Genomic DNA, 20,826 nt, shown 5'->3' on the forward strand with positions numbered 1-20,826 from the left:
CAGACTGAAGAGCCACAAAATTGTAGCCTTTCCTCTTAAGAGAGGTGCCTCAGCCCAGTAATCATTTTGGTCGCTCTCAGAATTCTGTCCAATTCCCTTTTAAAGACGTCTAGGCCAGATGCCATCATCACATCTTGTGGCAAGGAGTTCCACAGACTTCCCAGCGGGAACATGAAGTTCGTAACCATCCTGGCTTGTGACCTGCGATGGACTTTTCCTCCAGAAATCTGTCCAATCCCCTTTGAAAGGTATCTAGGTAAGGTGCTATCACCACATCCAGTGGCAAGGAGTTCCACAGAGTTCCCAGCAGGAATGCAAAGTCCATACCCATCACGGCTCATGACGTGATGGACTTTCCCTCCAGATCCCCTTTGAAGGCATCCCCTTTGTAAGGCGTCCAGGCCAGACGCCATCACCACATCCTGTGGCAGGGAGTTCCACAGGCTTCCCAGCAAGAACACGAAGTCTGTACCCATCACAGCTTGTGACCAGCAATGGACTTTCCCTCCAGAAGTCTGTGCAATTCCCTTTTGAGGCGTCCAGGCCAGACACCACCACGTCCTGTGGCAGGGCGTTCCACAGGCTTCCACAGTGCAGTAGAGTCATCCCCATGAGGCGTTGTGTGCGCTGCTCAGTGGCCAGTGCTGCTGGTGGGGGGGGGGAGAGAGGAAGAAGAAGGGAGGAAGGCGCCTCCTCGCCATGGCTGACTCTGCCTGGAGGGGCTCTGCCCGGACAGCGCTGCTCTAGGAGCCCAACGTGCGGGAAGCGGGGTCGGCCGGATCGCTTTGAGTGTGACACCGGGCGGAGCGGGGCCAGCGGGGCGGCCGGACCGCTTTGAGTGGGAAACAGAGCGGGGGCGGGGCCAGCGGGGAGGCGGGGCCGCTTTTGTTGCGTCATCGAGAGGGGCCGTGGCCAGCGGGGTGTCTGAGCCGCTTTGAGCGGGATACTGGGTGGGGGCGGGGCCGCTTGTGTTGCGTCATCGAGAGGGGGCGTGGCCAGCGGGGCCGCTTTGAGCGGGACACTGAGGGGGGCGGCCGGGCTGCTTTGAGTGGGGCACCGAGCGGGGGCGGGGCCAGAGCAGCGCAGGGGCCGCCATGAAGGAGCAGGCGCGGGACCTGCGGATGGAGGCGGATGTACTGGACGCCCTGGAGGCGCTGGGGTGAGTGGGCTGCCCCGGGCCTCCTGCAGCGGCAGCTGCTGTACTCCTGCCTGGGAGTCCCCGGCTGGTGCCCCTTCAGGGCCAGGCGGTTGGGTGAGGAGCCTCTGAGAGCTGCGCAGGTGGGGGTCAGTCTGCGGAACCCCCTGCCACAGGATGTGGTGATGACATCTGGCCAAGGGGGAGCATGACTGGCACGCACAAAAGTATGCAGGGAGTGGGTACAATGGGTGTTTTTCCCTCTCACGAGTCTGGAACTCCTTGCCACAGGATGTGGTAATGACTTTTGGACAAGAGGGAGCATGGTTGAGGCATACAAAATTATGCAGGGGATGGGTAAAGTGGATAGAGGAATGTTCTTCTCTCTCCGCCCTCCCTTGCAACACCAGAATCAGGGGGCATCCACTAAGTGAGTGTGGAACTCCTTGCCACAGGTTGTGAGGATGACATCTGACCTAGAGGAACATGATTGAGATGTCCGAAATTATGGATTGGATAGAGGATGGATAGAGTGGATTGAGGGATGTTCTTCTCTCACAGCACCAGAACCAAGGAGGCATCCATTAAAAGTGTGTCTGTGGAACTCCTTGCCACAGCATATGGTGATAGAGAGATGCACTTTTTCCCTCTTGCATAACACCAGAACCATGGGACAGCTATTAAAAGTGCATGTCTGTGGAACTCCTTGCCACAGCATATGGTGATAGAGAGATGCACTTTTTCCCTCTTGCATAACACCAGAACCATGGGATATCTATTAAAAGTGCATGTCTGTGGAACTCCTTGCCACAGCATAAGGTGTTAGAGTGGGTAGAGAGATTGTTCTTTTTCCCTCTCATGTAACACCAGAATCAGGGGACATCCACTAAAAGTGCATGTCTGTGGAACTCCTTGCCACAGCATAATAAGGTGTTAGAATGGACAGAGAGATTGCTCTTTTCCCTCTCACATAACACCAGAACCAGGGGACATCCACTAAAAGTGCATGTTGGGAGAGTCAGGACAGACAAAAGAAAATATTTCTTTACCCAGCATGTAGTTAGTCTGTGGAACTCCTTGCCACAGGATGTGGTGATGTCATCTGGCCTAGAGGGAACATGACTGACATGTGCAAAATTATATCCCTCTCACCCAGCACCAGAACCAGGGACCATCCACTAAAACTGAGTGTCAGGAAAGTTTGAACAGACTAAAGAAAGTATTATTTACCCAACATGTAATTCGTCTGTGGAACTCCTTGCCACAGGATATGGTGGTGGATAGAGGGATGTTCTTTTCCCTCTCACATAACACTAGAACCAGGGAACGTCCACTAGCATTGAGTGTCGGAAGAGTTAGGACTGACAAAAAAAAAGTTTGCTTTGCCCAGCGTGTCACTAGGCTGTGGAACTCCTTGCCACAGGATGTGGTGATGCCATCTGACCTGGACGCTTCTAAGAGTGGACAGATGCACCACAGCTTACCTGCCATGATGGGTATGTGCAACCTCCTGATTTCAGAAGTAGGCTACCTCTGAATGCCAGGTGCAAGGGAGGGCACCAGGGAGAGATGCAGGTCTCTTGATGGATTAGATTGGCCTGATTTAGCTGGGCTCTTCTTAGGTTCTTTTGTTCTCCTTTTATCCTGGTTTGCTCAGCACCCTTTGTCTGTTCAGCATCAGACAGTTCCCCTCAAGCATCTCTCAGATTGCGACAGGGGGCTTGGGGGTCCCTTCTGTGACCCACCAGTCAGTGGGCAAGACAAACCCATGTCCCGAACTTGTCCCAAATTCTTCTAATCACACACTGGGTGAGACAGTATAGTTAGGGTTGGCCAGTTTGCAGCATGACACCTGCTGCTTTTTATGTTGAGAATTTTGAACATACCAGTGGAAGAGCTGGCTGGTGCACCACTTGAGTAGTGCCACAGTAGGCCTTGCGCAAGGCTGGCCACTGGGTGGCCCCACTGACTTGGCAGCAGCTTTGGCAGCAGGCCACAGCCCCCAGGAGGGACTCCCCTGGCCAGTTGACTTAGGGTCCAATCCTATGGGCTGCAGCGCCAGTGCTCCACCAGCACCAGTGCAACCAGTGTGCCACCAGAGCTCCTGGCAGTGAGTATGACTGCTGGCCAGTGGCTGGGCTTTTTTGGGTGAGGGAGGGCAGAACTGGGAGGGTGGAGTGCACCCAGAAGGGGGTCAAAGATGGCCACAGGCTTTGCCACCGTATCCTAACCCTCCTCCCAGGCCGGGAAACCCGACACGAGTGTTCTCGGTTCTGCGTCCGCTCAGTAGCAGTTGCAGATCTGAGGAGATCCATTGAGATTACCTGGGTTATAAGGGATAAGTTATATGAGATTATAAGGGATAAGGCCTTTGGCCGGATCCCAAAGGATCTCCTCTATGGAGAACTTGTGCAAGGAAAGCGCCCTGCAGGTAGACCACAGCTGCGATACAAGGACATCTGCAAGAGGGATCTGAAGGCCTTAGGAGTGGACCTCAACAAGTGGGAAACCCTGGCCTCTGAGCGGCCCGCTTGGAGGCAGGCTGTGCAGCATGGCCTTTCCCAGTTTGAAGAGACACTTGGCCAACAGTCTGAGGCAAAGAAGGAAGGCCCATAGCCAGGGAGACAGACCAGGGACAGACTGCACTTGCTCCCAGTGTGGAAGGGATTGTCACTCCCGAATTGGCCTTTTCAGCCACACTAGACGCTGTTCCAGAACCACCATTCAGAGTGCGAGACCATAGTCTTTCGAGACTGAAGGTTGCCAACTACGAAGGGATAAGGGAACATTTGTTCCCTTACCCTGCGGAGACCTGGCACTGCTTCCCTGGCCCCATAGGATACAGTGGTCAGCATTTTGGCACGCTGTAGCTCTGGGTGCTAGGGAAGTATAAGATTGGGCTGCACATTAAAATAAGCTATATGGTAATTTGGTGTGTGGCACTTAGAAAGTGTTCCAGTGCATAGTGAGTTGTCCACTCCTGATAGAGTGGGGGGGGGGGGTTTCTGTGATAATGAGATAAAAACACATAACACTTCTCGTATTTGTAAAAACAAAAAACCTCAAAATGTGCAAAAAAACAAAACAAAACACCATTCTCTTAACACCTACATATTCTCAAACACTTCTACATGCTTGTGGCTGCATCTGCTACAGGTGACTATAGGTGGCTACAGGTGGCTGCATCTGCTATAGGTGACACTACACCACCTATATCATCTACCTAGTACACGTTTAAAGCGGTTATAATTTATAAAAATGAGTCCTTGGAATAAAAACACATACTACTATTTAGAAAACACCAAAGTCCACAAAATGAAGTCCATTTTCACCCGCCTCTTAGTGTAGTACTTCAAGCAGTTTGGATTGAACACATGTTTTGGCAAAAAAAATGGGAAATGAATGAAAGTCCATTAATGAAGTAAGGAGACTAGACTTTCTCAGACTGTCTAGCTGTATTCAGTAATAGGTACAGACTCTGGTAGCATTGCTGAGAATCAACTATAAATCTGTCTTTTGTTTCTGTTGCTGCTTTGTAGTTTCCAACTGTGTCCTGATGTCTTTGGAAGCAAATATTGGTTTTCTGGCTTTGGTCTCATAAGGATGAGAATCTGAAAGTGAAACTGATTTCAAATTGCAGCATAATGCAGCTACTTATTTAATTTATTTTGGTTGCCAAAATCAGGTGGAGGGAGCCCCTGGCACAATAGTGAGAAGCAACATGGAGGTTTTTCAGACAGTCTTTTATCATCAATAAGCAAAATAATGTTAAGAAGCAGGATTTTAAATTAAATGCTCCTTCCCTACATATTGTACAGATTTGTTGTCACTAGAACATATCCATAATGAAGCTCTGTTTACATTAAACATTTCCAAGATGGGTAAACAACATGAATTATGTAAGATTCAGTTTGGCTTAATTCTCACAAATATCTTCTCATAATACAGTACAGCAGCTTTCAAGGAATATTTATTAATGGCTGAATAGATCTCACAATGAACATCTTTCCTACTTTTAAACCATTTTACTTAATTTAGTACATGAATTTATATCCCATCTTTCCCTCTGAATAAATATAGCATTCATTAACTGCTGTGCTTGTTAGGTTATATATTTTGTATTCTGTTTGACTCCCTCTAGCTACAAAGGTCCTCTTCTAGATGAAGATGCCCTCGATAAAGCAGCAGAAAGTGGTCTGGCGTCTCGAGACTTCTGTGAGCTTTGCATCTGGTTAAGTTCCCAAATACAACCCTTGTGTGACCTCGAAGAAAGCATCTCATCAACAGCTGGTACATCCATGCTACTTGGGCTTTTGTCTTTACATATCAGTTCTGTCCCAGCAAACTCAGAATTTATAAGATCATGAACTTGCATTTCTGTGTTGGAAATAAAATTGCAGTAGATGGTTTTTGTGCAATAATGTTTGACACACCACTGTATGGGTTGGCTCATCACAGAAGAAGCAAAACAGAAATTGTTCTAAAGCTTTTACAATCTAACTGTTTTGTGACTTTGTCAGTGGGAGAGAGTTGCCTCCTGATAATCGTGTAACCACATTGTAGGGAGATGAACTGAACTGGTGCCCAAACTAGTTAATCCAGTGAGGGTTTCTGCATCGAACAGTTGACTATGCATTGAAAAGCTCCTTCTTTGCACTTGAACAACTTTAATCACACATAGCCACAAAAGCGGTTCAGTGATCAAAAGCGCAGGAAGGTCTTATATGTGTGGTGAAGGAGAAGCCGCTAATCCTAGAGAGACAGGCAAAAGAAGCTATATTTTCCAAGAAACTGGTAGGGAGCAGGAGCTATGTGACCAGGACTGCCTTTGGGACTTTTGCTGCCACCTCTGCTGTAAAACAACCCCCCCCCCCCCCAAAAAAAACTAAGGTGCTACACTGTGCAGTGAACCACAATAAGGAAACAGATTGTCTACCTCCGCTCATTTTTAGTGGTTGGGAGCAATTAGTGTGGCTTACGTCGGTGGTGGGCTACTGGGAGATGGTGGCAGTCTCGGGGTGATGGGCTTACACCTCCATATGCTGCTGGTGCAAGCCCATCAGGTTGCTTCTTGGCTGGGCTTGCTGAGGAAGGAAGCTGTCAAGGAAGAGCAGGTTCTGGGATTGTCAGTTCTGCATTTATATTCTCAAGTACAAATTGCTTTCCTTGCATAAGGGCAGAAAAATGTGAATCTAACAAAACAGTGAGCTGATTTGGAGCTTCTAAAAATGTATTCTCGATTCAGTACTGAACGTTTCAGTCAAAAATGTCTAGCTGATTGACCTTTCTCAGTGACAACTCAAAGCTTCTGGAAGTGTGAGAGTTTCAAGGAAAAAGATGCACTTAGTCAAAGCAAGGCCCTGAACATATTGGTCCTTACCTGGATTCTGTTATCTCTGCGCCTCATCTTGGACCCTTAATGTGATGGAAAATGTGCATCTGCTGAAAAAATTGCAGCTGTGGGTTTTGCTCTCACCTCTATGCTCCTGAGCATCTAGAAATAGTTTTTCTTGTTTGACTGTTAATACTGTTAATAATAATAATAATACTTCACATAGTGCATTTCCCTGGCACTCACACTCCTTCATTTACTGCTGTTGACCCATGAGGAAATGTGGAGTGCCGTGATGTCATGTCACAGGTAAGCACTGCCAGGTGTTAGATAGGAGCTAGATGTACAGTGATAATGCACAGGTGTGTTATATCACATTCATCTTGTGCCTCTGTAAAAGCAAAAAAAGAAATATAAAAATTGCCTTTCTGGCCAAAACCACCATTGGTCAGGTCTGGGGTTTTTTGTTTCTCAAAAGCAGCTAGCCAGATGCTCCTGGAAGCTTGCCAACAAGGCATGAATCATAGGGTTGGAAGGGACCTTGGAGGTCATCTAGTTCAACCCCCTTCTTAGTGCAGGCTCGACGATGCTTGTTGCCGAGTTTCTTGTAAAAGTTTTAATTTCTAACAGCCCAAGGCAGCCCTGACTGGCATGTTTGTGTGAGCATTTCCCATGTGGTAACTTCTGTGTTTATTTTATTTGTGGGTTATATTTATGATCATGTATTTATTATGTATGATGCCAATAAAGGTTGTTGGAGTTAAGTTAGTGCAGGCAACTATAACAGCATCCTTTGCATGTGGCTGTCCAGCCTCTGCTTGAACACCTCCGACAAGGGAGAACAGGTAACAGCATGAGGCAGACTGTTGCAGTCTCACATTGTAGTAAATATAGAATGCACAAGCACTAGGTTTTGAGATGCCTTGGCATATGTGGCAACAGCAGAACACATTCTGCGCCTGCGCAGCAAGAGCAAACTCTTGGCCTTGGTGATGACTCTGAACCCAGTGCTGTGAACAACAGAATCATATCTCAGGAATGTGTATTGTGGTCAAGCTAGAACTAGCTAGTAGGCAGCCAGTATAATCTTAGCAACCTTCAGTAATTTTCCCTATTGCATAGCTTTGCATCATGTGTTTTGAGAATGAATAAAAGTCTGAGGAAGCTAGCCGGGAGGACAGACTTCTTTCTCGATCTCATACCGTCCTACTTCCGGCTCAGCTCTTCCTGCATCAACCCTCTGAATGACTGTCTCCCGGCTCTCATTCATTGCTCTGCGCCTCGCTGTTCCTGTTCATAGTCTAAACTTTCTCAGTGCCTCTGCACTCCCACCAAACAACAAGGCCCCAGAAGCCTTGGTTGTTTCCCATAGCAGCATTGCGCTGCTACACACATGAAGGTGTTAATTTTCCCCTATGGTTTTCTTCATGTGAATGTGTGAAGCTGCTTTATGCCAACTGATGTAGTTCAGTGTTGTCTATTGAGGCTACATGAACAGCACTGTGAAATGATTTAGGGCTTGGAACGCCTTCTTAAAAAGAAAGGGTAAAAAAGTTGTATCTTTTTAGAAGAAAGCTTGTGCAAAAGAATTCTTCAGACCTTTCTCCATTTCTCAAACTCCCAAGTCTCCACTGCAGTCCTCTGCACCCTTGAAGACCTACTCCAGAGGGTTGGGGGAACCATGGGATTTGGCAGGAGAAAGATAGGAAATGGCCAAAGGAGTAAATCTGATAATTGCACCAGGCATCTCTCAATGAAAGGATGAAAAAACAGTCTCTTTCCTTCTTCCCCTTGTTTTAAAGGTGATGAAGATGTTGAAAGTTTGCAGCTCGAGATGAGTGGGTTTTTAAAAGAACTGGCATGCCCATATTCAGCACTTGTGTCCGGAGATATTAAAGATCGGTTTAAAAAGAAAGAAGACTGTCTTAAAGTCCTGTGTAAGTTAACAATGGTATTTCTGTTTGTAGTATTATCTGTGCACATTTTTGGTGTCCTTGGGGAATAAGAGGTCCCCTTTTTTCTGACATTATGAGGCCTGCATCAAACCATTTGACTTGCAAGAATATAAGCCCTGACCGCAGATCTAAGCATACAGAGCCTCTGTGCAAAGTGCTTTACAGCCCAGTTACTTTAATTTTTTTCACATGTTTATACTGCCCTTCCTCCAAGGAACTCAGGGTGGCGTACATGGTGCCTCCCCTCCTTTGGTCCTTCCAACCACTCTGTGAGATAGGTGAGGCTGAGAGTTAGGAACTGACCCAAGGTCACACAGGAAGCTTGACAGCTGAGTGGGGATTTGAACCTGGATAGTCCAGTTCTGAGTCCAGCTCCCAAACCACTGCACCATCCTGGCTATCTCCATGTCAGGTCCAAAAGTTGCAGTGTTGTTCCTCATTGCTGAACTCCTCTATTCAGTAGTGTACGTGTATATATGGCTGCACACAGGAAGTTGTGTCAGCTGGGCTGTTCCTGGGATCACCCAGTAACCGTTTCTATGATCACTGTCACTGGTTAGAGTGGAGAACTGTGCTTAGCCTGGTTCATACTTGCCTTTCTCCACCTGATTGCCTTCATACACAGCTGCATGAAGAACTGTCATCAACAGATTATTTCCTCTCAGGGGAAAAAAAAAACACCAGCAGACTAAATGAGAATGTGAATTTCTTAATGAGGATTCCCTAAACTTAGCTGTTTCAGGGTGTAGTCCTAACCAACTTTCCATCACCGATGTGTGGGCAATGCAGCTCTGAGGTAAGGGAACAAAAATTCCCTCACCTTAAGAAGGTCTCTGTGACTGCCCCCCAGTTTCAGGAAACTTCTGTTTCTAGATTCTAGAAACAGAATTCTATAATCTAGACACACTAGATTCCTGCTCATTTTTATATTGTATTTTTATAGGTGCGTGCCCCCTTATTGACCTTCTGGCCAGCAACAGGTTGCATATACAATGGCTGCAGCTGGTCAGGAGTTTGCACCCCCTAAGCCTCCAAAGCTGAGGGGAACTCTGCTCCCCTTGCCTCCGGAGGCTTTTCGGAGCCTCCCAGAGGCAGCGTGCGTCCATATGCTGCCTCTGCAAGGCTCAGAATGCCCCAATCGCATGAGAGACATGCTTTCCAGTCTCCTGGAGGAAACAGGAAGTCGCTTTGCTCACACAGTTCCGGCATTCGGAGTCTCACAGAGGCATGCGCTGCCTCTGGGAGGCTCAGAAAATCCTACAGAAGTGAGGGGAACAGAACTTCCCCTCACCTTCAGAGGCTTTGCATAGTATCAAGTCCCACTTGATGACAGGGGTGCCGGTCTGCATCCCTATCGTTAAGCGGCACACAACTATTTTCATATTTATTCCTCCAGTATTGCTGTAGCATTCATCTTACTTGTGTATTCACTGAAACCCAAGCAAAATAGTCCCCGGTTTTCTTAAGTGCTTTTATCTCTCTCTCTTTCTGTACTCCCCCCTTTAGTATTTTTAAGTTCTGAACTTCAGACTTTGCGGATACTGCAGGTCAAACAATGTAAAGCTTCTCACTCAGCAAAGAATAATGAAGTTCATCAAGAAATTCAAACGATCTGTGATGCATTGGAGCTGCCAGAGTCATCAACTTCATCTTCTGACATTCCAGTCTTATTAAGCAAAATAGAATCAAAGGTACGGCTTGCATTTGTACATTTGAACACCATACATGTCAGTGTGGTTCACTAAATTCAAAGGTCCAACTTTTTCCATATTCAGAGTTTTACTACTTATGTAGAGGTTCCAAAGTGGGTATTGTGCCACACTTCCAGGGGCATCACAGGATGCATGCTGGCCAAGCTGCTTGGCAGCACGAGTTGGACACAATGCCCTGGATCACTGCATGGAAGTCCGGAGCAGTGGTCTGGGCTATCTGTGGAGCTACAGAAGGACCCACCCACTCTCCCTCCAGTTCTTTATGCTATTTTTGAGGCTTTTTTCAGTACAACCCATAAGTAATTGGCAGTGATGTCATCAAATCAGTACATCATCACCACTTACTTCCAGGTCCGGAGCTCAACAAGGGTGTCACGGGCCAGGTGAGTTTGGGAAGCACTGATGTAATGGGTGTTCTGTTCCTAAGAAAATTCACAGCACAATTCTGTACATATCTACTCAGAAAAGAGCCTGTTGAGTTCAATGGGCTTTACTCCTAGGTAAGTGTGTATAGGATTGCAGCCTCAGATTCCTAAGTTGCATTGAAATTAATGAAACTCAAGTTAGTTATTACTAACTTGCCTCACTGATCTTAGTAGCTAGTCATGATGGATTTTCTTAGGATGCAAGCTAATTTAAATGATTACCCCAAGTACTATAGAATATTGCATGTCTTTAACTTGGTAAGTTTGAGTCATGCAATTAACTGTTTGCCAGTGCAATCTGAAGATTGCTTTAGACATGCTTTCTTCCCCACATGAGATGTGATGATTTTCCATGGGTTCATGATTTTCTGTGGTGTTGTTGCAGTTCCTATGGTTGTAACCATACATTTTCAGCTTCACTGACTGCAGGAATTTCTGGTTATATCTATCATCTCCTGGTTCATTAGTAACACTAAAATTACACTCTTCATCAGTGTGTGGTGCCCAGAGATGTTCAGAATTGCCTACAATTACATAGAGAAGAAAACACTTTGGGTAGCATTCCAGCTAGTGTTTCTGCAATTGGGAAGCCTTCTGTAAAAGGCCCTTGAGCAAGTGGAAGTGGTCCCTGCACAAATTTAACACTCTCTTCATGCACAGAAGGACCTTCTATTTGCAGGAGAGATCTCGCATGGCAGAAACACTAGTCGGGATGCTATCCTTTATGCTGAAATCCTTTTTATATGAAATAGCAAATTGACACTTGTGAGGTGTGTATGCAAACTTACTGTGTCCTTTTTATGCATGTGTGGCCGTGCTCTTGACCTTCTCCAGGCATGTGATCTTGTGGAAAAATGCAATGTGCAAACAGATGGTGAACTGCCACTGTGCAGGACACTTTGCTGTGATTTCTGTTTATTATGGGAGCAATTTCACAAAGGTAACAATTTCAACTGGACATGCCTCTGTCCTGGGCATTCATGCAGGAGCCTAGGATGAAGCCCTCAAGGTGGTAAATGGCCAGCAGCTATTGCTTTTAGCAAGAGCAACAGTCACACATGAAGTCCCCTGCAACCATCTGTCAGTGTCACCACCCACTTGCTCATGCTGTGGCTGTATGTGGCTTCTTGCAGCAGCAGAGAAATAATAAAGAATGTGCTGTGCTTTTGAACCAACTGTATATTTCCCCTGGTAATCCCTCCTTCTTCCAAATGTGAGGGACTGATTGTAGGAGCAGAGAAAAGGCAACCAGCTTGTACATGTGACTTGGTCCTTTAGTTCTTATGATGAGTCAACTTCTCTCTTATTTTAGTGCAGCTATTCAAAGATGCAGAAATGGGGAAGTATTTGTTAAGGATCATGCATTTTTCTTTTTTTCAGGTTAAGGATGTTTTATCCAAAATTCCAAATACTTTTGTAGGCAAATCTCTGCTGAAAAGTTCTTTGAATCCAGAGCAAACGGTAATTTCGATTTTTTTTCCTTATTTAGTGGGTGAAATGTATGCTGTTACTTAATTGCTACTCTTTATTTGCTGTAAAATGCAACGTATTCTTCCATCAGTTTGGTACAGATTTTATCTTTGTGTAATTAAGGAACATTTTTGTCAAACCAGCAGTTAAAGAACTCTCATGCTTTATTTTGTATTTTAAGATTTTTTTAAAATCTGTTTTTTTGCCTACCCCAGACTGGCAAGGGAGGGAAGGTGTGATCAGTAGGCTTCATGCATTAAAAATTGGTCACTTGCGTTTGATAAAGTGGCCCGAGTTAAACCCAAGTGCAGTCTCTATTGGGGGTTGCGGGGGTAAACAGTGCCAGAATTATTATTATTAACAGTATTTATATACCGCTTTTCAACTAAAAGTTCACAAAGCGGTTTACAGAGAAAAAAAAGTATCTTGTGATCTTGTGTGCTCTCTAAGACATCTGGTGGGCCACTGTGAGATACAGGAAGCTGGATTAGATGGGCCCTGCACCTGATCCAGCAGGGCTGTTCTTATTTCTGTAGTTTACGATGCCACTCAGTTGTTTTGTGTTCCAATACTGTAGGAAAGGTTGGAAAAAATCAATGACGCCCTTCTCAGTGAATATGAATGCCGCCGACGTATGTTAATGAAACGCTTAGATGTAACCATACAGTCCTTTGGATGGTCGGAAAGAGCAAAGGTAAACAGATTTGAGCCTGGTGTTGTTCCCCAAGCAGGTTTATTGCCAATGAGCAATTTGTGAACATATTTCCCCAAGTTGTTTTATATTGTACAAAAGAGAGAGAATCTCAGCTGCTGAAATCTCTCCTGCGTCCATTGCCATTTCATTTTCCCCTGAAGGTTTTGGCTGATATTCTTTGAAAGAAATCTTCATAAGTATTTTTTTTCTGATTTTAACAAAATGTTATAAGTATTGGATATGTTTCGTGTATTTTCTATTATAAGTACTAATTCCCAAAAATATATCTACATTCAGTCAAGAACTGTGGAAATGCATTTTTTTTTAAGTGGCTTCTTCATTAGCTCTGGTAGCTGAAGAGGCAAGCCACTTCATAAACTGGAAAATGGATTGCCTCTTTGTCAGTGGGAGCAGCAAAGGCTTAAAAGAATATTCTGACCTCAGGCATTCAGTTTACCTGCTACTCTCAGACTACCTGTTATGTCAGCCATTTTCAACCACTGTGCCTTGGCACACTGGTGTGTTGCGAGTGGTCCTCAGGTGTGCCACAGGAATTTGGGGGAAGGTCATTTATTAACTGGGACACAGGATCTAAGTGAGAGCAATAAATAAATAAACAAACAAACTCAAATAAAAACTAGCTTGAGGTTAAAAAAACTGTCCAGCCTAAGAGAACTGAATTAGGAGGGTAAGAACCTAGTCCTAGGAAGTGCCAGTTCCCAACCAGACAGGGCAATTTAGCATAGTCATTGACCTTTAGGAGTTGATAAGAGCCCCATTAGGCTAATCCAAACAACCCATTCAGGAGCCTGCAGAGTGGATTAGGCCCATCAGCAGCCTTTTGTCTTCCTGAGCTTTTGTAATCTCACCTGGGAAGACCAACCCCCTTTCAGTCAGCAAGGAGGGAGGGAGGAGGAGCTAGCTAGGGGTATAAAGCTAGTGCCTGCCACCTTGTGAGCCTCTCTGCAGAAGCGTGCATGGCCTCTGGGAAACCCAGTGCCTTTGGAACAAAGTGCCAGGTAAGGCACCGCGAGTTTAGCATCTGTGCGAGTTCAGCAGCAGGGTGAGGAAGTCAGGGCCCCAGACACCTCCCTTCTCTTCCCTTGAGAAAAGGGGCAGCAAACCAGTGTAGGGTTTTTTAAGTACCCCTAAATAAAAACAACAAAAAAAAGCTATGCAGTCAGACAGCCAGCAGCAAGGTGGGGGCTATCCAGTGTTTTGCATCGAGTGTAACATGTCTGACTATATGCCTCTGGGGCTTAAGTCATGGGTGTGTCCTCGGAGCAAGGAGCTCCAGGGTCTCGGGGAACGTGTCCACTCCCTTGGTGGCCGACCTGGAGAAGCAGAGGCAGGCAGAGAAGGACCATGGGAAGCCTTCCAGAGATGATCAGGCTTCGTCCCACCCTCAGGTGCGCAGCTCCTCAGCTGCCCGGGTGGGCTGGAGGACGTCATCCTAGAGAGGAGGGAAACAATCCCCATGGGGGGGACCCCTTCTCCAGGGGATGGGCCCGTATCCAAACGCACTCAGGATACTCCTCGGCAGGAGGGGGGTCGGGGGCTTCTTGTAGTGGGGGATTCGATTATCAGAAACATAGAAAGGAGGGTTTGCGACAGATGTGAGGATCGCATGGCAACTTGCCTGCCTGGTGCGAAGGTTGCGGACATCACTTCTCGTCTAGACAGGCTGGTAGACAGTGCTGGGGAGGAGGTAGCAGTTGTGGTGCATGTCGGCACCAACAACGTGGGCAAGTGTAGCCAGGAGTTCCTGGAGGCCAAATTTAGGCTATTAGGTAGGAAGCTGAAAGCCAGGACCACAAAGGTAGCGTTCTTGGAAGTGCTACCTGTTCCACGCGCAGGGCCAGCTAGGCAGGCGGAGATCAGGGGTCTCAATGCGTGGATGAGACGGAGGTGTAGGGAGGAGGGGTTTAGATTCGTTAGGCACTGGGGAATGTTTTGGGACTAGTGGGGCATGATTGAGACATACAAAATTATGCATGGGAAAGATAAAGTGGCTAGAGAGATGCTCTTTACGCTCTCACATAGTACCAGAACCAGGGGACATCCACTAAAATTGAGTGTTGGGAGGGTTAGCACAAACAAAAGAAAATATTTCTTTACTCAGGTCTGTGGAACTCCTTGCCACAGGATGTGGTGATGGCATCTGGCCTGGACGCCTTTAAAAGGGGATTGAACAAGTTTCTGGAGGAAAAATCCATTTTGGGTTACAAGCCATGATGTGTATGTGCAACCTCCTGGTTTTAGAAATGGGCTATGTCAGAATGCCAGATGTAAGGGAGGGCACCAGGATGAGGTCTCTTGTTATCTGGTGTGCTCTCTGGGGCATTTGGTGGGCCACTGTGAGATACAGGAAACTGGACTAGATAGGCGTATGGCCTGATCCAGTGGGGCTGTTCTCATGTTCTTATGTTCTTAATAGGGCCAGTGGGAGATGTGAGCCCCCACTGGCAGCATGGTGTGCCTTGTCAATTGTCAAAAACCTGGTGGTGTGCGTTGTCCATTTTAGTACCTTGTCAGTGTGCCGTGAGATGAAAAACGTTGAAGATCACTGTGTTATGTGGTATCATTCAGATACCTTCAACAACAACACAATTTTGGCTAGACGGTAATTTGTGTGTACTGCAGGTGTGCACTACTTAACAACAGGAATACGTTCTCTGATCCCTGTTGTGATGCGATTTGGTCATTAAGTGAACATTCAGCCCAATCTAGTGCCTTTGTTGTGTAAGCAGACACTTCCTGCCGCACGCTTGCTGGCTGCACAGTCTACTGGAGACAGATTGTCTCTTTTTTGCCTTAAGAGCCTCTTTGTTGTGCTTTGACCACTGTTGTATATGCGGTCCATCATTAAGCAGAAGGTTGTTAAGTGGTGCATGCCTGTATTTGGGGTTTTTTTTAAGTGATACTGAACTACAGAATGGTAACTAGCATTTTGCATTATATGCAAAATATGATACTAGCATTATACTATATGTCTAGTATTAGACATAAATCCCGACTCCTTTCTTTTTAAGCATTTCCACCATTGTAAAGTCTATTCTTTTTAGGTGAAAACAGATGATATTGCAAGAATTTATCAACCCAAACGTTACGGGCTCTCTCCTAAATCAACTATTTCATTAGCCCATCTTCTGGCTGCTCGAGAAGACTTATCAAAGATCATGAGAACAAGTAGTGGGTCTACACGGGAGAAGACAGTTTGCGCGGTCAATAAGGTAAGCTTTTCTTGAAAACAACGACAATTCTAGTATTTTGCTGGCCCAGCCATCAGTAACCTGTTCCAGTATGTATCCACATTTTTATATAACACATTTAATATGTAGGCTGCCTTAATGTTTGCTTTCTCTGGAAATAGAAAGAAAGCTACCAATTGGAATCTGAACCACTTCGGCCGTTTGTTGCAATTCTTTAGCAAGCCTGAAAAGAAATACTGCAGACACTTGTGCCATCTGGGAGGCCTCATTACTGCTGTTTGCTGACCGTATGCCTAGAGCTGCAGTTGACAGCTCTGCTTAATTTCAGAGTGTCTGATTGGGTTCAAGCACCAGAATAATGTGTTTCCTATGCAACACTTTTGGCACTGGAAGAGATTTATCCTGGGAGGATTTTTAAGGATCAGATGTAATTGACACACTGTAAGATGACCTGAAATGGAAAGTATAAAAGGTGTAGAGAGAGTTCAAGAACTGGCAGAACTGTGTTGTCTGTGGCTTCTCTCAGATCAAGGAAAAAGCTTCTGTTGCCAGAATTGGGGGAAAAAACAGATCAGAAAACCTTCAGCCAGATTTTAAAAGAGGACATAAAAAGCAAGGAAGCAATTTTTTTGTACAAAAAAGTGTTACTATTTCCATAACTGCTTTCATGTGAAGGGGAGGTGATTTCCTCCTAACTAATGGGAAACGAATTATTGTACATCTGATTCAAATCTTCTCCGTTGTTCCAGTCCACCATGGGCATAGCATTTAGTACCTGTTCACACAATCCTAAATTGCATGGCTACTGTGAGAGTCAACTGACAGGCAGCCGAGTCCTAACCCGCACAGGAACGGGGAGGCTCGCTGGCCTGCCCTGTATCCAACGTGGGGATGGTGCTGGTTGCAGCTCAGCCAGGGGCAAGGGGAATGCATTCCCCCTACTCCGCGTAACACCATAGCAGCCCCAATGGGAGCCAGGGTGGTGTAGTGGTTTGGGTGGTGGACTCAGACCTGGAAGATCTAGGTTCAAATCCCCCCTCAGCCACGAGGCATCCTGGGTGACCTTGGGCCAGTCACTTTCAGCCTAACCTACCTCACAGGGTTGTTGTGAGGAAAAAAGGAGGGGAACAGCCATGTACACCATCCTGAGCTCTTTGGAGGAAGGGCGGTATAAAAATGTGATTAATAATAAAAATAATAATAATACTTGGATCTGCAGCACTTAAAGAGGTGGCGCTGATCCGGCCAGTCCGGAGCTGTTCCAGGCTGCCTGGGATCAGGGTTAGAATCCAGCACAAGTGCTGGATCCTGACCCCACCCCCTCCTGAGCCCCGTGCCACCCCTGGGCCGCCCCAGAATGCCTCTTTCCCACCCTCCCTCTGCCACCCCAAGTCCCTGGGCTGGCCTTCCCAGGCCGGTGTTGACCTACCCGGTCCGGGGTTGGATTTGGTTGTAGCAGTTCGGTGTGTGTCCTTCCGCCAGTGCAGCCTGCTCCCAAGTCATCGCAGAAGTGCCTTACGGCACTTCTGTGACATCAGGAGGCTGGCGCAAAGAGACTTGCACGGATCTAGGGCACAGTCAGGATTGTGCCTTAAGCGCCACAGTTGGTCATTGGCCAGCATAGAAAGCATGCTAGAAATGGAATCCTGCAAGCGGTGTACGCGCATTTCAATTAATTTGATGTATTTAAAATAGTTATATCTTGCTCTTCTGGCCAGTAGGGTAGCCAGAGGGAGGGTGACATGGTAAGTACTGCAGGTGCTGCAATACGCTGCATAAGCAGCCCCTCCCACTCACCGTCAGAGCCATTCCAGGCATAGACTGCAACGCACAGGCCTGCGCATTGCCGTCTATGCCCAAAATGGCTCTGACGGTGAGTGGGAGGGGCTGCTTATGCGGTGCCTGCAGTATTTATCGCGCTGTCCCCCTCTGGCTACACTGTTGCTACTGGGGGATAAGAATTTAAGAGTTTTTAGGGAAGGGTTCGTAGCTTAGTGATAGAGCACATGTTTTGCGTGCAGAAGGTCCAAGCTTCAGTCCCTGGCAGCATCTCCGGGTATGACAGAGGACGAATTCCAGTCTGAAACCTTGGAGAGCCACTGTCAGCTAATGTTGACAGTACTGAGCTTGGTAGACCAATGGGCCCAACTTATTATTAAGGACGTTTCCTAGATTCCCAAGAGCTGGTCTTGCAATGGCATGCTGTTCACCATCAGTGAGCAGTGCGCACTATCAATGAGGGGCTCAGGCAGAACCACTGGGACAGGGCACCTGCCTGTGTAGCACTTTCAAGCACTGCAGCTATACTCCAACCTCACAGGATGTCTTCACACACTACAGATTGATAGGAACGCACAAAGTATCTTGCATGTACCTCTAAAAATGCTTACCTCCATGTGTTTGGCAAATGCAAGTTTCTTGCTATGTGTCTGAAATAGGCAGCCCTGTCATGGAACCAGGGATGACTGTAGCAAATACAGGGTTGCTACCATGTAGTGTGTGTCAAGTGTGCTGACGTTTTTGATAATGAAAGGAAAGTTATAAAAGACAGAATAAAAGTGCATGCTAGTCTCAGACCATTGGTTGGATCTCCAGATGATGATAGCCTGAACTCTTTGATCTGGGCTTCTTCTCTCCTGCCTTTCCCCCAGAGCACACACGAGTATTTTCTCTTCAGGCATGACATTATCTTTGCACTGTGCATCTATTATGACTTTTTGTGTGTGTCAAAGAACTGTATATCAGTATTTTGCTTTTTCAGCTTTTTTAAAAGCATAGCATGATTGTACGTTGATGGGTTATGACTTCTGCTCTTTTGGCTGAACATATGACGATTGTGATTGCCTCTATACTACAATAGCATGCCAGAGGTCCACAGGGGAAATATAATCTTACCAGATTATTTTGTTTCTTTTCAAGGTCTTGATGGGCAGAGTACCGGATCGTGGAGGTAGACCAACAGAAATTGACCCACCACCTCCTGAGATGCCCCCCTGGCAGAAGAGACAGGATGGTGGTGGAAGAGGAGGAAGAGGGGGTTGGGGAGGAGGGGGTGGTGGCAGAGGGGGAGGAGGGGGTGGTGGCAGAGGTGGCTGGGGTGGAGGTGGTGGGGGTAGAGGAGGGGGCGGTGGTGGTGGCTGGAGGGGAGGCAGTGGTTTCCAAGGGAGGGGAGAGTATGGTGGAAGGTCAGGGTACAGTGGGAGAGGTGGATATGGAGAGTCATATGGTGGTAGGGGAGGAGGGTACAGGAGATATTGATGCCTTTAATGGACATAAGGTAATGCCACTAATGGATGCTTCCTGTTTACTGGGTGCAGGAGGCCCAGAATAAATTATAGCAGACTTAGCATCATGGTGTCTGAGCTGTGTAGGTCCTCTTTATTGATAAATTACTACATTTAGGATTTTCTATCCAACTTTCCAGCTTTGATGCAGCTGTGCCAACAGAGCATAGACGGTATCCTATGGTGGGGGAGCAGTCATGGAAGCCTTCTCAAGATAAGGGAATGTTTGTTCCCTTCCTTCGAGGATGCATTGCTGCCACATCGGCACTGGGAAGTTGGATAGGATTGGGCCCTTGGTTTACAATTAACTGTTACGCACAGGATAGATTTCCTACACAAATACTACTCCCGTTTAATGAAACTGCATGACCTCTACACTTGTGCCACCTAATGCCGTTTTATGTTGTTGGAAGCCCTGATTGGTGGAGAATTTGTGTTGTATATATGCAACCTTCTGTGCTGAATGACATCCAAGTAGCAAACTTGTCATATATGGAATGGCCCTAAAATGATTTTTGTCAAGTGAAAAAATCTGATGTATTAAAGAAGTCGCAATTACTGTTGACACTGATATGTACCTTAGTCTGGATTGTTCTGGATCTGGATTGTTATTTAATAGAACAAATTCCAGAAGTAGGAATTAAAAATGACTTTTTTTTTAAGTGTTCAGATATCAGTTATTGCCTTTTACAAATAATGCAAAAGCTAGAATTGGCCTTCTGTCTTCTCAAAATGCTTATGGAAAAATATGGCCTCACCAGCTGGAATATGCATTTCTGGTTAAAAATAGAACTCTAAAGAGTTTTCCATGAAAATGCAGATGGCAGCAGCCTGCACTGTTTGTATATACAGTGAGATTGCAGTGAGAAAATGCCACCCTCATAGGAGAAATGGGACATTTCATAAGAATTACTCCAGGACCCTTTTCCAGAAATTCTCACACTAACTAGGTCAGGGGTCTCCAAACTTTTTGGCCAGAGGGCTGCATCAAATGTCTGGCACAGTTTTGAGGGCCCAAAAAAAAATTTAATTATAAAATTTATATAATTAAATTAGAGATGGAACTTAGATGTGTGAATAAATGAATGAATGAATGGGCTGATTCATTCAACGTCTCTGGCCCTTAGAACACCCTCCAGATGCAACCAGAGCATAGTTCCAGTCGTGTTTGGCAAAGTGGACCAGGGACTTTCAGGGGACAAGAGGCTGGCCACGGGCCAGATAGAGACTGGCCGCTGGCCAGGGTTTGGAGACCCCAGAACTAGGTAGCCCTCAACCTACTTGTTTCATACTCTGCAAATAGCAGCCTGTTCAAAAGCAATACAAAATATCTGCATGAGTGGATGTGCGTGGAAACAACACATGAATACGTTCCCCTACTTTACTCCATCTTTGACTTGCATAGCCTTGGTCCACATTATGAGTGACCAGCCCCAGGAATTGTTTTAAACAAGCACTTTCTGATCTGTGCAGCAAGCAGAAGAAAGTTTTTTCAGGAGCTCCAGGCTTGTTTGCCATCTATAAGGCCTCGGTCTCTCCTGCCCTTTGTCCTCAATGAAATAATTATGATTTTCCTGCTTTGTCTTTTGCTGACTTACATGCGTATG

The 20,826-nt window shown here is 46.2% G+C and overlaps 1 protein-coding gene across 1 annotated transcript; it reads left to right on the forward strand.

Moving 5' to 3' along the window:
- Positions 1-1,061: 1,061 nt before the first annotated feature.
- On the forward strand, positions 1,062-20,106 carry FAM98B (family with sequence similarity 98 member B). Its single transcript, XM_066630944.1, has 8 exons — positions 1,062-1,159; positions 5,277-5,425; positions 8,270-8,404; positions 9,929-10,113; positions 11,940-12,020; positions 12,607-12,723; positions 15,789-15,956; positions 18,855-20,106. The coding sequence occupies exons 1-8, from the start codon at positions 1,095-1,097 to the stop codon at positions 19,191-19,193; spliced, it is 1,239 nt and encodes a 412-aa protein (XP_066487041.1). The 5' UTR covers positions 1,062-1,094; the 3' UTR covers positions 19,194-20,106.
- Positions 20,107-20,826: the final 720 nt, after the last annotated feature.

This window comes from Tiliqua scincoides, chromosome 1 (assembly GCF_035046505.1).
Source record: "Tiliqua scincoides isolate rTilSci1 chromosome 1, rTilSci1.hap2, whole genome shotgun sequence".
NCBI lineage: Eukaryota > Metazoa > Chordata > Lepidosauria > Squamata > Scincidae > Tiliqua > Tiliqua scincoides.

What these genes read in the sequence shown, in the direction of transcription:
- FAM98B (XM_066630944.1), top strand. Translation starts at nt 1,095, where the DNA reads ATGAAGGAGCAGGCGCGGGACCTGCGGATGGAGGCGGATGTACTGGAC. An exon ending in TAAGCAAAATAGAATCAAAG is followed by an intron (nt 10,114 to 11,939) that starts GTACGGCTTGCA and finishes TCTTTTTTTCAG; the next exon opens with GTTAAGGATGTTTTATCCAA. An exon ending in CAGTTTGCGCGGTCAATAAG is followed by an intron (nt 15,957 to 18,854) that starts GTAAGCTTTTCT and finishes TTTCTTTTCAAG; the next exon opens with GTCTTGATGGGCAGAGTACC.